Source organism: Anabrus simplex, chromosome 11 (assembly GCF_040414725.1).
Source record: "Anabrus simplex isolate iqAnaSimp1 chromosome 11, ASM4041472v1, whole genome shotgun sequence".
NCBI lineage: Eukaryota > Metazoa > Arthropoda > Insecta > Orthoptera > Tettigoniidae > Anabrus > Anabrus simplex.
The window spans coordinates 3396010-3411959 of NC_090275.1; the positions used below are offsets into that span (position 1 = coordinate 3396010).

The following is a 15950-nucleotide window of genomic DNA, read 5'->3' on the forward strand; positions in this document are numbered from 1 at the left end:
GATGAAATTTCAGTGGAGATGATAAAGGCAGCTGGAACTGTAGGCCTGCAGTGGACATATCGGGTTCTCAGGAATGTCTGGGAGAATAAGGAGGTCCCTGAGGATTGGCAAAAAGGAATAATCATCCCAGTTTTCAAGAAAGGTGATAAGAAAGTTTTGAAGAACTACAGGGGAATTACTCTAATATCCCATGTTGCTAAGATAATGGAAAGGATACTGGAAAGTAGAATAAGGTTGAGGGTTGAGAAGCAGATACAGGAAAATCAGTTTGGTTTCAGAAGTGGAAGGTCAACAATAGAGCCCATTTTCATTATGAGACAACTAATGGAAAAGCATTGGGAGTACGGGAATGATATGGTGATGACATTCATTGATATTGAAAAGGCATATGACAGTGTCCCTAGGACGAAAGTTTGGGACAGTCTGGTGCAAAAAGGAATTGGACAGGGATTAATAAAAATGATCATGGCATTGTATAAGGAATGTTGTAGTTGCGTGCAAACACAGGTTGACAGGACAAGTTGGTTCAAAACCACTAGTGGGCTGAGACAGGGAAGTGTTCTATCACCAATCCTGTTTACAATAGTAATGGATGACATCATGAGAACGGCAAAAGCAGCATATGGAGGAAGAGAAATGAACATGATGTTATTTGCAGATGATATTGTGATTTGGGGAGAAGACGACAGGAAGGTTCAAGAACAGTTGGATGTGGTGAATGGGAAGATTGAAGAATGTGGATTGAAAATAAGTGTAGAAAAGAGTAAAACTCTTGTTATGACTAGAGGGGAGAAAGAAGGGAAAGGTCTGATTAAGACTTGCAGACAAGCCCCTGGAAGTAGTGGAAACGTTTAAATATGTGGGGAGTGAATTAATGGAGAATGCTCGACTGGATGCTGAGATTAGTAAAAGGATTCAAGCTGGAAGTTGTTTCTATCATAGTGTAAGAAATATGTTATGGGACAAAGATGTGCCAATGGAAGCGAAGGATACTATGTACAAGATATATTACGTACCCATAACAACTTACGGAGCAGAAACTTGGACAATGACAAAGAAGGATGAGAGTCGAATACAGGCAGCCGAAATGAAATTCTTGAGGAGTATGATACAGAAGAGTAGAAGAGACAAAATAAGGAATGAGAAAATCCGGGAAGAAATTGGAGTGGAAAAAATTAATGATAGAATAGAGAAGAGCCGACTAAGATGGTTTTGGGCACATAAAGCGAATGAGCGACGAAAGAATGCCAAAAAAGGTGATGGAAATGCAAATCCAAGGAAGGAGAGGTCGTGGACGACCACAATTGAGATGGAAGGATACCATCCAACGCAGCATTATAGAAAGAAACCTGGACTGGGACACAGTGTTGGAGGAGGAGTGGTGGAAAGACCGAAGAAAGTGGAGAGGAACCATATTTGCCCCTACCCGGCTTCAGCTGGATAAAGGGAAATGATGATGATGAAGTTAATATTAGGTGTGCGACTGCTTTAATCGTAACGACCGTGTCTGTACATTGACTATTGTGGTGACATTTTCTTTCAGGTGTAATAATGACTATCTGCACATATTTTAGCTTTGGTGTCTGTTTGTCTGAGTTCTTATAACTTGAAAAGTACTGGATATATTTCAACCAAACTTCATATTTAGAATCCACCTGTGCTTGGGTAGGTTTTAGCGTCAATACTGTTTTTAAATCCCTGAAATGACTGGGGTTTATATGAAACAGAAACCTTGATTTTGCACTCCCACAAAACATACACAACCAAACTTAATGGAAATCTACCTGCCTGAATGGAAATCCTTTTTCTCGTGTGCATCATTTCGATACGAGGATAAATAAGGGAGATATCATTAATGGACCGTTTTTCAGTCTAACTGAGACTGGATTTAGCCTAAAAGCAGGTCCGTGTAAGGCTTATTTCTTATAATTGAGTAACTACTTTAAATATTTTAACCAAACCTCACATTTACCATCACCGTCCAAAGGTGGCTTTTAAGGCCCATAGCATTTCAAATACCCAAAACGGACTGTTTTTTTTTTTTTTTTTTTTTTTTAGAAAACCGAAACAGTGATTTTACTCTCCCTCAAAATACAGTATATATCAGACCAACCTGGATGGGAATCAACCAACCTTGATGGAAACCCATTTCTAAAATTTTTTCTTAGTGTGCACATCTTTGATAGGATGATTGACGGTTACAAGCTACGTCCAGTGAACATGCCCAAAAGGCGTTGTACGTTGAGCAGATTCCGGAGAACGTGTCTGTACATTAACTATTTTAGCAAATTTTTTATTCAGTTATCAGTTTCAGGTGTAATAAAGACCATCTGCACATTTTTTAGCTTTGTTGTCCATCTGTTTGTCTGTCTGTCTATTCCAGTTCTTATAATTTGAAAACTATTGGATATATTTCTACCAAACTTCATATTTACAATCCACCTGTCCTTGGGTAGGTTTTAGGGCCAATATTGTTTCTAAATTCCAGAAGTGACCCGGGGTTTATATGAAACCGAAACTGTGATTTTGCAATCCCATAAAATATACACAATCCAACTTAATGGAAATCAATTTCTAAAACATTTTTCTCATGTGCATCATTTCGATACACGTATGATAAAGGGAGATATCCAACTTTGAGCGGATGCGGGTGCGTGTGCGTGTAAAGCCTAAGACGCCCCTCTTGAGCGCGTTATTACGCCGTTATTCCAAAGTCCCAGTCCATGTCCTATTAAATACATCTTAAAGAAACCGGCAGAGCACATTTACATCACTCTTTAGTACGTTCGTAATGGCCCTACCATTAGAAATTTAAATGAACGTTCCTGGCTTGGTTGTGGATTTGATAGAGAACTTAATTTCACAGCCCTAGCACGTCGGCCTACAACTGCAGGGAGCGTCAGTCTCAAGCCAGTCTTTGATGTGGGTGTGTGTTTGTTTGGAACATACAACAGAAGCTCATGTGACGTGTTGGTGCTTAATTTACGATGGTAAGTGCATTGTGTAACATTGTACCTATACATACCTACGTATACAGCTGACGTGTTCATGCTTAATTCATGCCATATTAAATGCAGGCGAAAGAAACGTGGATAGCACATTTATGATGCTCTTTAACACTTTTGTAGTATTTCCACCATAAGAAATTTAATTTAGTGTTCCTGGCCATGTTGCGTGCACAATGCACCAGTGACGACTGCCCTGGGTGAGCATTTGGTAGAGAACTTAATTTCACTGCCCTAGGGTGTCGGGCGACAGCTGCAGCGAGCGTCAGTCACGAATGAAGACGTGTTTTATGACACAAAGAGATGGCGGGATCATCTAATAGGCCATATACTTAGACATGATAGGTTACTGAAGAAAATAATAGATGGTTCCACAAAGGAAAAAAATTATAGATGACAATCAAGATTAAAGTACATGACTCAAATAACAGATGACACGAGATGTGACTCCTAATACGAACTGGAGAGAGAGAAGTTAAATGAGTAGAAAGGTACATAAATTAGCCCTATTGTAATTACGCATAGTGGTTTGCACAACATTCAGTTATGGAGAAGAAGAAAGCTAGACAGTTTCCAAATGATGAAAAATTAGAGTTTATTGAGAAAGCAGATGCTAATCCACACATGAAAGGTGTGCAAATAGGATGTTGGACATTCCTACGATAACTTTAAACATAATTGTAAGCGACGTGTATAGTTTGCATCTCTAAAAACATTTTTTCTTGATGTTTTGCTGTGTTGGTGTTCTTAAAATGTATTATTTCATTAATTATAATTGTAAACACTGGTTTCTTTGTTTTCATTGTAATTATTTTTGCTTTCAAACCTAACCGTAAATTAAACCGCGTAATTGTTTTTCATTTTAGAGCATGTTCCCTCTTTAGGACGTTATTTTTTTTCGGTCTCCACAAAAACATCCTAAACAGTTTTGACTGTAACAGCAAAACTGCTGGAAATAATTTAACCAAACTTTATATTTACCATACCCCTGTCCAAAGGTAGCTTTCAAGGTCCATAATATTTTAAATACGTGGAGTGGATTGGGAGTGAAACAGTGATTTTACTCTCCCACAAAATATACCAGACCAGCCAGGATGGAAATAAATTTCTAAAACCTTTTCCTCGTCTACACTTCTTCAATAGGATGATAAGGGAGATATCATTAACGGACGATTTTACAGGCTAAGTAACAACCGTGTGTCTGTACATTGACTATTTTGGAAAAATTATCATTCAGTTATCCGTTTCAGGTGTAAAAATGACCATTTGCATATTTTTTAGCTTTGGTGTCTGTCTCATTGTTTGTCTGAGTTCTTGTAACTTGAAAACTACTGGATATATTTCTACCAAACTTCATATTTACATTCCACCTGTCCTTGGGTAGATTTTAGGGTCAATATCATTCCTAAATTCCAGAAATGACTGGGGGTTTATATGGAACCGACTCCCACAAAATATACACAACCATGTGCATCATTCTGATATGAGGATTAATAAGGGAGATATCATTAACGGATTGTTTTTCAGTCTAAGTTCGAGCGAACTATTTTTTTTAGCTTTTTTGTCGATTTGTCTGTTCGTCCGTTTATTGAGTTTTTATAACTGGGGAACTACTCTATATATTTCTATCAAACTTTATATCTGTCCTTTGATAGGTGTTAGGGTCAGTATTATTTCTAAATCCGGGATTGGTTTAGCGGTTTAGGAAGTTGGAACGGTGATTTTACCCTCCTACAAGATATACACGAGCAACTTTAATGGAAAACTACCAGGCTTAATGGAATCAATTTCTAAAAATGTTTTTTTCTCATGTGCACCTTTTTGATAGGACGACGGCTGTCATGTCATTTCAAGTTGCGTTAAATGGTTTAATTAAAGAACCATGTTAGACTTTTTGATAGAACAGATAATAAGGGAGGTTATTGTCAGCCACAGTGTCACTCCTGTTGGTCTGCCTATCGCATGAATTCTCCACGCTGTTCTCTTTGTCTTCCAATAGCTTCTATTTACCTTTACACTGTCTACCAACTGATTCCTCTCCCTTCTTCCCTTCAGTTTTCCTTGTAACTTCCCTTCCAATGCTTCAGTTTTTAAACAATTTCGTCGCAAACAGTGGCCTAACCAATTTTTCTTCCGTCTTTGAATGCATTCCAATATCGTTCTCCTTCCTTCACCCACTCTTTTTAATACTTCCTCATACCTTACTTTTTCCTGCCAGATCCACATTTCAAATGCTTCTAGTCTTCTTTCTTCCTCTTTTCTCAACGTACAAGTCCCAGCCACATAAAGCGCCACACTCCACACAAAGCACCTTAAGGTCCCTATTTAGAGGCTCACTCAACAGTGTCCTTTGTTTCATAAATGCTTCCTTAGCCATTGCAATTCTAGTCTTCACTTCGTCCAAGCAATAAAGATGATTTCTGATTATGCTTCCCAAATATTTGAATTTAGACACTTGTTCGATCTCCTGCCCTGAAAGTATTATTTTAGCTGTTGAGTCCTTCTTTGACCCCATTTTCTCAGTTTCTGCTAGAACAGCCATGCCATCTGCAAATCGAAGCATTCAATTCTTTTTCCTCCAACTGCCACACCATGTTTTCCTTGAAAGCAATTTGCAATTAATTCTTCCAAGTATATATTAAACAGCATTGGTGAAAGACAACAGCCTTGCTCACCCCTCTGCCAATTCTGCTCCCTTCTGACATATCATGTCCTATTCTGATCTGGACAGTTTGGTTTATGTAAAGGTTCTTAATTAGCCTTCTTTGTTTCCAGTCTACTCCATTCTTCTTCAGTACGCCCATCAATTTCTCCCATTGAACTCTATCAAAAGCCTTTTCCAGCTCAATAAAAGTCAAAAATACCAGTCTTCCTTTTTCAATGTATCTTTCTCCAATAGTTCTTTGTAACCCAATAGTATCTCTTGTACCTTTTCCTTTTCTAAATCCATACCGCTCTTCCTTAATCGATTCATCTAATTTTTTATATAACCTTTGATTCAGGACTCTCAGTAGTACTTTTGCTGAATGGGAAATCAGACTTTATGGTCCTGTGACCTTCAAACTTACATGCATCCTTCTTTGCTATAGGGATCATTACTGTGGTTAGAAAATCTTCAGGCCACTGACCTGTCTCATATATTCTGTTACAAAGTGATGTTAAAATTTGCTTACCCTTATTTCCTAACCCTTTTACAATTCTATTGGTAGATCATCAATTCCACATGCTTTTCCTCGTCTCATGTCTTTAACAGCAAGTGCAACTTCATCCTCAAGTATAGAGCATCCCTTTTCATCTTCAGTCACTTTACTTTCTTCTTCTATTTGGATGTCTAGTGGCCTATCTTCAGTCGCATACAGAGACTCTACATATCCTTTCCATTGTTTTAAAGTCTCATTTGGATCAGAGATTGTTCCATCACTTCCTTCAAATGTTCTTCCTGTCCTACAACTTTTCCTTTTAAATGCCATCCTCTTTGCTTCCTGATACATCTGTTCATATTTCCCTTCTCTTTCCAAACTCTCAATCTCCTCACATTTCTCATTTAACCACTTTCCTCTAGCTCTGTCAGTTTCTCTTCTTAACTCATTATTTACCTTTCTGTACTGCTTTTTGCCTTCTTGTGTTGTAATTGCTTTCCACGTTCTTCTTTCTTCCATTTTCTCCAACATCTCCTTTGTTACCCACTCTTTTCTGTTTCTTCGTCCTTCTCTTATGCCAAGTGCTTGTTTTGCAGCCTCTTTCATTCCAATTGCTATCCAATCTATTTATGTTTCCTGTATCTACAGTGGTTTTCATCGTTTTGGTAAAAATCCTCTTCATCTCATCATGGTTTTCTTTTTCCTTAAGCTTTCCTAGATTTAGCCTCTCTCTAACTGCAGCTTTAGTGGTTTTCTTCAGTTTCACTTCCACCTCAGCTACCACTAGGTTGTGATCCGAGTTTATGTCTGCTCCTGGATAAGACTTTGTATTTTTCATCCCATTTCTGTACCTCTTTTGTATAATGATACAGTCGATCTGATATCTTTGATCATTCAGTGATGTCCAAGTGTGGTGTTCAAATAATGTATTTCCTATCACTAACTGGTTCTCTCTACAGAAGTCAGTTAGGGTCTGTCCTCTGTTGTTCCTTTCTCCAACAATTCCTTCTTCATCACCTTCTCCAACTACATCATTCCCATCCCCCGTGATAATAACACAAGCACCCTTTTGCTCTTTCTCAAATGTGTCTTCCATCATCTCATGATATTTTTCCGCCTCATCTTCCGAGTGTTTACTGGTTGGAATATACACCTGCATTAGCACCAAATCTTTTCCTTGTCCCTTTAATCTCATCATCATTAACCTGCCATCAATTGCATCTACTTTAATAACTTTTCTCTGAGATCGTTTTTCAGTAGAAATACTACTCCACTGGTTCCATTCTTCTCTTCTCCTGAGTAGTAAAAATGGTAATCACTACTTGTAACTTCACCACTTCCACCCCAACGCACCTCAGACATACCAAGGATATCCAGACGGTTTACAATAGTGTTCGTACATTCCACGTTCCTATTCTGAGTCTGTTTCCTACCTTACTTTTCCTCTTCAGAACAACATGTTGCTTTACTTCCTGGTCAAGAGTTTCTCTCATTCTAGTTCTCTCCCGGAGATTCGACTGAGAGGACGGTTTACCCCTGGAATCTTTTACTGCGAGAATCATTTCATCCACTACTAGGGAAAAATAAATAAATCTGGTAGTTTTCCGTTTATTTCCACATTTAAACTAACATAGCAAGAGACATGTATAAAAGTTATTCTCACTAAACGTTTCAACTATCAAAAATCTGCACCACACGAAAAAAAAATTAAAAAGTATATACACTTCTAGACCTTTCGGATAAAGGATGTACTCCACAAGCAAAAACTGTAAAAATATGGAAGTTTAAGGTAATAAATATCCTCCTTTTTCGTTATCTCCATAAAACTGGGTCCCATTTTATACCTTCCGCCAGCTTTGAGTGAAATGTAGATCATATCCTATGCAAAGCGTGAAGGTTGCCCTTTACCAATTCCCATGCAGAGAATGGCTACATATGCCAGCAACGTCTTAATTTTGCTGATATTGATAAGCTTTAATCTTGGTGATATAATTCGCTTTGTTCAATTTATTTATTCCATTATACCAAGCTGGTTTCTAACTTAAGTTTTTAAATTATCATTTTTCCTAGATACTCAAATTCATCAACAATTCTGGTGTCTTATCCATCAACTGTCTTATTTACCAATGGTGGATCAGTAAACATGACTCAGTTTTTCAAAGGATATTCTAAGACCTACTTTTCATGCTATTTCTTGAAGAGATTTAATTTGGTGTCAAGTTTCCTGAATACTGTTGGACAATAGCACAATGTCGTCAGCTAATCCAAAACAGCTTAAACTTTAATTTTGTTTGGAACTTCCAAATTGTTATGTTCTTTTGGTTGACCTTGTACCATTCCCTCATTGTATATTCTAATGCATAATTAAATAGTAAAGTGATAAACAGCCTCCTTGTCTTCAACTAGTTTAAATAAGAAATGCTTCAGAACCTTCTCCTCTAAACTTCATGGACACTGCATTGAGTTGTGAATCTCTACCATCTAAGAACGTGCTAGCTTCGTGTGCCGTCACTGACTCAACCACTGAACTTCCAATAGAGGAACTTTTTAAGTGTTTTCAAGATATTTCAACAGGAAACATTTTAACACGATATAACGCAAATAAGAGCCTTATTTTAATTTCATCTTATATTTTATGGGTTGTGCATATAGTTCATTCCAGAGGTTTTTAATACCTTTAACGTCATTTGTGTACGTTTGTACATTAGTTTTGGTCATTAAATGTGTGTGTACAGTTATGTAATATGGCTTATGATGGCCAGGTAAGGCCAAAACTAGTTCCCTGACTAAAAATGTAATGTAAATATTACATAGTATAATACTAAAACCGTGGACCATTACGACATAAGTTTAGCTATTACTGTGAATTAAATGATGGAATTTTTTAAAAACGATTTGTATGCTTCACAAATTTCAATTTTAAAAATTTGATTTCCAGGGTCAGGCCTATGATCAAATAAATACGGTAATCTCTGGTGGTGCTGACCTAACAGACCGACAGCAGCAGTGCTGCATTGAGTTCACTCCATCTAGAGAAGTATTCCAAAAAGCTGGTTCCCTTGTTTTCATTACTAAGTGCAAAATAAAGAGTCAAACCAGAGCTTGTCATTTCTCATTTAGAAAACAGAAGATGAAAGAATTCTGAACTACAGTACACCAGCAAATACAAACCTCTGTAAGGAACTCTATGAGAGCCAACAGACCGTTCTCCAACTCACGGTCCTGCAACTTGGGACGGGAATCTATATCCTGCGAGTTACGAGACTGCTGAGGCAACAGGTCGGGGAACAGCCGAATCACTTCATAAGGATCTGCAAGAAAAACATAACAGATGTCACTGTCTCCATCCTGTGCAGTGTTAGTAGTGGGCAGATTTCTATGACCTAAAAATTACACAAAAATTGTTTTAAAATTTTTAAAAATAAAACAATAATATAATAAAATATCAAAACTGCTCCGTCTGAACTTGCCATTGATATGAATAAAATTGCTAGAGTAAAGGGAAGGTGAATGGATCATTGAAAACGGCAATGAATTCAGAAAATGGACACACAAAGAATGTTTATAACAAGAAATGTTTGTAAAACTCGTCATAACTTAACAGTGATCAACTCTGTGCTTCACAAACGCTCAATTTACATCATAAAAAATTAAAGGAACAATTAGAGATTAAAGAAAGCAAAATTATGAGAAAAAACTTAGGACCAAGAATTAAAAATGGAAAACATCACCCCAAACCCAACTCGGAAATATATTTACCGATACAATGATACTGTGATGAACTCAATTTACAAGCCATTAGGAAAGAAAATATTGGAAAAAATAATAGAGACCAGAATCAGAGATATTGTTGAACCAATTTTGGAAGAAGAGCAGTATGGTTTCGGACCAGGAAGGTCAACTACAGACCTTATATTTGCAAATTAGGATGCTAATGGAAAAATACTGGGAGAAGAACAAGCCTTTATTCCTAATATTTTTGGACATTGAGAAAGCATGCGATAGTGTACCAAGGGAAAGAATTTGGCAATGCATGAAAGAACTTCAAGTGCGAGATAGCCTCATAGACAAAGTGAAAATGTTGTATAGTGGGAACAGAAGCTGTATTCAAGTAGGATGTGGTTTGTCGGACTGGTTTGAAACAAAGGGAGGAGTGCAGCAGGGCAGCTCATTGTCACCACTTCTATTTACTGTATTATTGTAATGGATGTAGTAATGAAATCTATTAAAAGGAAAGAACATGGAGATATCAAAGCCTTCACATTTGCAGATGATGTTGCGATCTGGAGTGACTCAGAAGATGAATTGGGAGAGAGAATACAAAGCTGGAATGAGGAGTTTAAGAAATATGGTTTAAACATCAGCAAGACCAAGATGGTGGTGATGAAAGTGTATGGGGAAGGAGCAGAACCAATAGTCATGTTAAATGAAGCTCAACTGGACAGCGCTCCAGTTTTCAAATACTTGGGTAGCGTTATATCAAATGACAACCTAGCAAAACATGAGGTGAACAATCGAATCAATAAGGCAACACAATTCTACCACCAGGTAAGACACCTGCTGTGGGATGAGCAAATACCCATGAAAACAAAAATGACATTGTACAAGTCCTATTATACACCAAATCTTACATACAGTCTCGAAACCACAACACTGACCAATAGAGATAATTCCACACTTCAGGCAGCTGAAATGAAATTCCTACGCACTATGATCCTGAAAACCAGGAAAGACAAGATTGGGAATGAGAAAATTAGAGAAGTAGGAATAGACAATTCTCTCCTAAATAAGATTCAGATATCAAGACTGAAGTGGTTTGGTCACATGAAGAGGATGCCAGTAAACAGAACTGCAAGGAAGGAATTTGACAGAAAGGTAGAAGGAAGACGACCCGTGGGAAGACCACGAAGGAAATGGATAGATTTAGTTAAGAGCGATGTAATGCTGAGAGGTCATGATTGGGACAAGTTGGTGGAGGAAGAATGGTACAAGGACAGGATGAGATGGAGGAGGCTCATATACCACACCCGGGAAACTGGAGATGGTTTAGGATGATGATGATGATGATGATGATAGGAAAAAATGAATTACTTATCACATACACAAATCAAACTATGAGATCAAAATGATACAAGCAAGTAGAGAAAAGATCACCAAATCTGCAGGACGGAAATGTAATCAGGAAAATTGTTCACACAAGAGGATTTGCGGAAGACGAGGATCAGAAATTACAACAATCGATGAAAATGAACTATCGCACAGGGGGGCAAACTCAACAAATGTTCATTCAATGTGGTCCTAAGTAACCCATTCGCGACTTTCACCAGAAAACATATAGGACACTGCACATCAAATCAAACAGCAGCAAAAAACAAACTTTTTAAAAAATTAGAAAACTTTAAATTAGATGTCTAAAAGCATCAAAATCAAGATTATCTAAAAATATTTTCCTACTGTAAAAGTTGCTAAAATTATCACATAATACTATTTTCTCATAATGTAAAAGACCCATAGATTACTGAACATAGTTTCATTTCTTAACAAAATGAAAATCAAGTGGCTTGTTCAGAATAAGTAAAATTATCCAAACCAGAAAATGCTTATGGAGCCGAGAATGATACCGAGTAGCTACTCAACAAGTACGTTTTCAACTCAACTGCACAGGGTTGTACAAAATTACGGCACAAGTTTCAAAAAATGAACTAATAAAATCACTTCCATACAACTGCAGGAAAATCCTCAATGTTTTGTAAATGGAGTCAGTCTCCTGCTTTGGAGAGGAAACTGTGGTGACTTCCAAAATATTTCTTTAAGGTGAGGAAGTCAGTCGATTTCCAGAATATGTTAACAAGTAACTACGGTAAATTCTGTGTTTCGATACTAAGTATAATTGAATTTAAAAAGATATTGTATTGATCAGGTGGAACATCCCCACCTTCAATTATGCATAGAATTAAATACTGTACTGAAAATCTCGTAACCGAACTCTTTCACATCATTTGTACATTATTCACCTTCATTGCACTTTTGGCACGATGGGGTTCACTCAACGCTCCCCCTCCACGTCACACAAATAGCCGGCCGCTATTTTTATGCACACAACCGAGCTTGCCGAAGGGACAAATTCAGTTTGATGGATGGCTAAGATCCACTTTTGTTTCCGAACCAAGTCAGTAGGAAATTTAAACTCTGAAATATTTGAACTATGGTTGCTTCTACAACCAGGTACACAACACGACGTTGGCATAATTCACAATGTTCACACACGTTTAAATAATTCAACACCATTGATAGCCTCACGGCTGCAAGGTTCATATCAGCCTACGAATTTTCAATTATAAAACAACGTGAGTGGCTGTGTGAATAAAATTATATGCATATTGTTCATAAAACAGTGTGGTGGTAATGCCACATTAAAATAGCTTTCTTGATTAAGAGGTGGAGTTATGCTGATGATGCAAGTTCAACTTGATTATGTGTTGACAATAGAGGCCTTCTTGCCCGTCCTAAGTCGACCGCTCCACCTCAAGTGCTAAAGCTAACTAATTCGTTGCTTTGAACAACAATTTATTCTGTGATTTTAATTGGACTTTATGCTTCATATCATGTTCATGCCGCACCATTTTAACATTGAAGATTGACAAGACGCCATCATGCCGCGTCACAGGATACTAGGACTTTTTATTCACTTATTTCAACGTGTCCTCCCCTTATTTTTAATGTTTTGTATTTGTGACTGAAGATGACCCATAAGAGGACGAAACATATTTCCCAAGTATAATTTAATGTAGTCTTTTTAATAAAGACAATTACAGTATTGTAAAAGTGGAATTATAAATTCAAATTTTCACAAGTTGATACTCTGACAATACGGGCTCTAATGTGAAGTTTATAACGTGCAATTACTAATGGAACTCAAACAGCCTCAGTCCACACTATAAAAACTATTTTAAAGTTAATAAATTTCTTGAAAACAAGTTTAGGATTCAAGTATGTATTGTTAGGGAAATGTCAAACTGACGAATTGGAAGCAAGATTTGGGCAGTACAGGGAAATGAGTGGTGTCTGTTACCATATTTCAGTGAAGCAAATCCTTGAAGCAGAACGAAAATTAAAAGCCCTGACGGTAATAAATGCATACTCTGTTAAACATGCAGCCATCCCTATTAGTGATATTTCATTAAGTAAGTATGTGGATTGCAAGAGCTCAGATTGTAAAAGCTTCAAACCTACAGACATTTCACATTTTGAAAATGTGGTAGTTGAGTAAAATGTTATTGTATCCGTTACGTCTAGTTTATGTTGGTGGATATATTTGTAAAATAATTATGAAAAATTGTACATGTATAAATTGTCAAGATGTTTTATTGTTAAATAATGATAATGTAACATCAGATGTGTTAAATGTATATACCGTATTTCACGGCATAATCGTCGCCACTGCGTAATCGTCGCATCCTTTATTTTCAATACAAAAATCGGACTTTAAACCTTTAATTACATAATCGTCGCACGTCCAAATTTTGTTCACTAATCTGGTTAAAAGGTAAATGGAACTGCAACGTAAGATGCACATGAATGCGCAATTTAAATACGTGTATGGTTTATGGGCAATTTGGCAACACAGTCTCGTTTGCGACATGTTGCACAACGTATAAATAAATAATACCGGTATATGTACGACACATGGCTTACCGGTAGGCTATCGGCAGTTTGACAACGTGGTCGCGAGACAGTGTACTATTTATTCACCACCTACATATTATGAGTTCCCATTTGAGATACGTAAGGCTGTAAGTTATCGCTTATCGGCAACGTCGCCAGGAAATACCGGGTACGTAGGTTGAGTGGACCTCGAACCAGCCCTCAGATACAGGTAAAATTCCCTGACCCGGCCGTGAATTGAACCCGAGGCCTCCGTGTAAGAGGCAAGCACGCTACCCCTACACCATGGGGCCGGCTCCTGTGTTATTGCGCACGAAGTGAAATCCAAGACGATAATGCAGATTTCCACGGAATTATTCAGCTCACGGTCAGCCGAATTATTTAAGATGTCTCAGTTGTCATCACTAGAATCTTATCTTACTACTACGTCATAAGTGCCCGGGCATGGGATGAAAATTTTTATCCAAGCAGTCAAGATAATTATTATCCAATGCTATTTAAGTTTTATTTTATAAACTCGTCAGTAACGTAATGTAAAATCATCAATAACTGGGAAGAAATATTAACCTAATTACCGTATGTTTAAAAGAAATTGAAAAAAATGAATGTTTGTTACTGACGTCTCGGAATACAGTCAACTATACAGTAGATCTACACCGCGCTAGCTAGAGCTCCAGTTTGCGAGCTTTGCGCAAGCGCAGTAGTGTGTCGCAACCAACGAGCTAAACTGATAAATTGCTGCATGCTTCCTTGCTGCCTAACAGTATTGGCTGCCCTGGAATGGACAGATCACAGATGCATTTATTTGTTTCAGATTTACGTGATTACTGTAGACATGTGTGCGTGAGAATTTAAGTTTTTAATTTGTGTTTGGGGTGTTTGCAGAAATAATTTGTTTTAATAGTGAACAATAACGGAAAGTCATTTATATTGCAAAACATTAACGTGTGAAGCATTTATAAGCGATTATGGGTAAATATAGAAACTATTCTGCAGGCTTCAAGCTAAGCGTAATTGCCTTCGCTGAACAGCACGGGAACAGAGCTGGAGAAAGAAAATTTTTAGTGAGTGAAAAATTGGTGCGTGACTGGCGGAAAGTAAAAAAACAAGCTAAAAAGCACAAACCCTTCTAGACGCGCGTTTAGAGGTCCTAAAACAGGGAAGTTTCCTATAATTGACGAAGAAGTGTTTAGGTACGTCAGTGAAATACGTAACAATGGCTGCAGTGTATCATATGAAATGTTACAAATTAAGGGACAGGAGGTAGCGCGCAAACACAACATACCGGTAACTCAGTTTAAGGCGACTCGTGGGTGGATTAAAAGGTTCATGCGACGACACAATCTGTCAGTGCGAAGGAGAACAACACTAAGCCAAAAGTTGCCTGCTGATTACACGGACAAGATTGTAAATTTTCACCGATTTGTCATACGTTTGCGCAAGGAAACTTCGTACTTGCTTTCTCAAATCGGTAATGCCGATCAGACTCCAATCTTTTTTGATATGCCTCGCAACTGCACTATTGCGCTAAAAGGATCACGGAGTGTATTAATGAAAACCAGCGGTAGTAAGAAGTTGCGATGCACGGCAATGCTAGCCATTACAGCTGACGGGAGAAAGTTGCCGCCTTACATCATTTTCAAGAGGAAAACGATGCCTAAGAATATACAGTTTCCCCGTGGAATTCATGTACGAGTGCAACCAAAGGGTTGGATGGACGTAGCACTCATGCTGGACTGGGTTAAAACTGTGTGGAATAGAAGACCTGGTGCACTACTAAAACAACCAGCTCTGCTTGTTTTAGATAGTTTCCGAGGTCACCTCGTGAACGAAGTGAAGCAAATTCTCAGTAAAAATAATACATGGCAGATAGTCATTCCTGGTGGCCTAACATCTGCTTTGCAGCTACTAGACGTATGTGTTAAACCCTTTAAAGACCACTTACGTCGATTTTACAACGAGTGGATGATGAGCGGCGATCAGCCATTGACGCCCGCCGGAAATATCAGGCGTCCACCCTTGGACTCGTTATGCTCGTGGGTGAAGAAGAGTTGGGATCTTATACCACCTGAACTAGTCTCCAAGAGCTTCAAAAGGACTGGGATTTCGAATGCACTAGACGGTTCCGAAGATGACGCAG

The 15950-nt window shown here is 37.9% G+C and overlaps 1 protein-coding gene across 1 annotated transcript in view; it reads right to left on the minus strand.

Annotated features, from left to right (window-relative positions):
• Nucleotides 1–15950, minus strand: part of Vps39 (vacuolar protein sorting 39) — a 219032-nt gene that overhangs the window by 126706 nt on the left and 76376 nt on the right. Inside the window, exon 8 of the mRNA XM_067155478.2 lies at nucleotides 9317–9456. Coding sequence (XP_067011579.1) covers nucleotides 9317–9456 — 140 coding nt within the window. The remainder of the gene's footprint in view (nucleotides 1–9316; nucleotides 9457–15950) is intronic.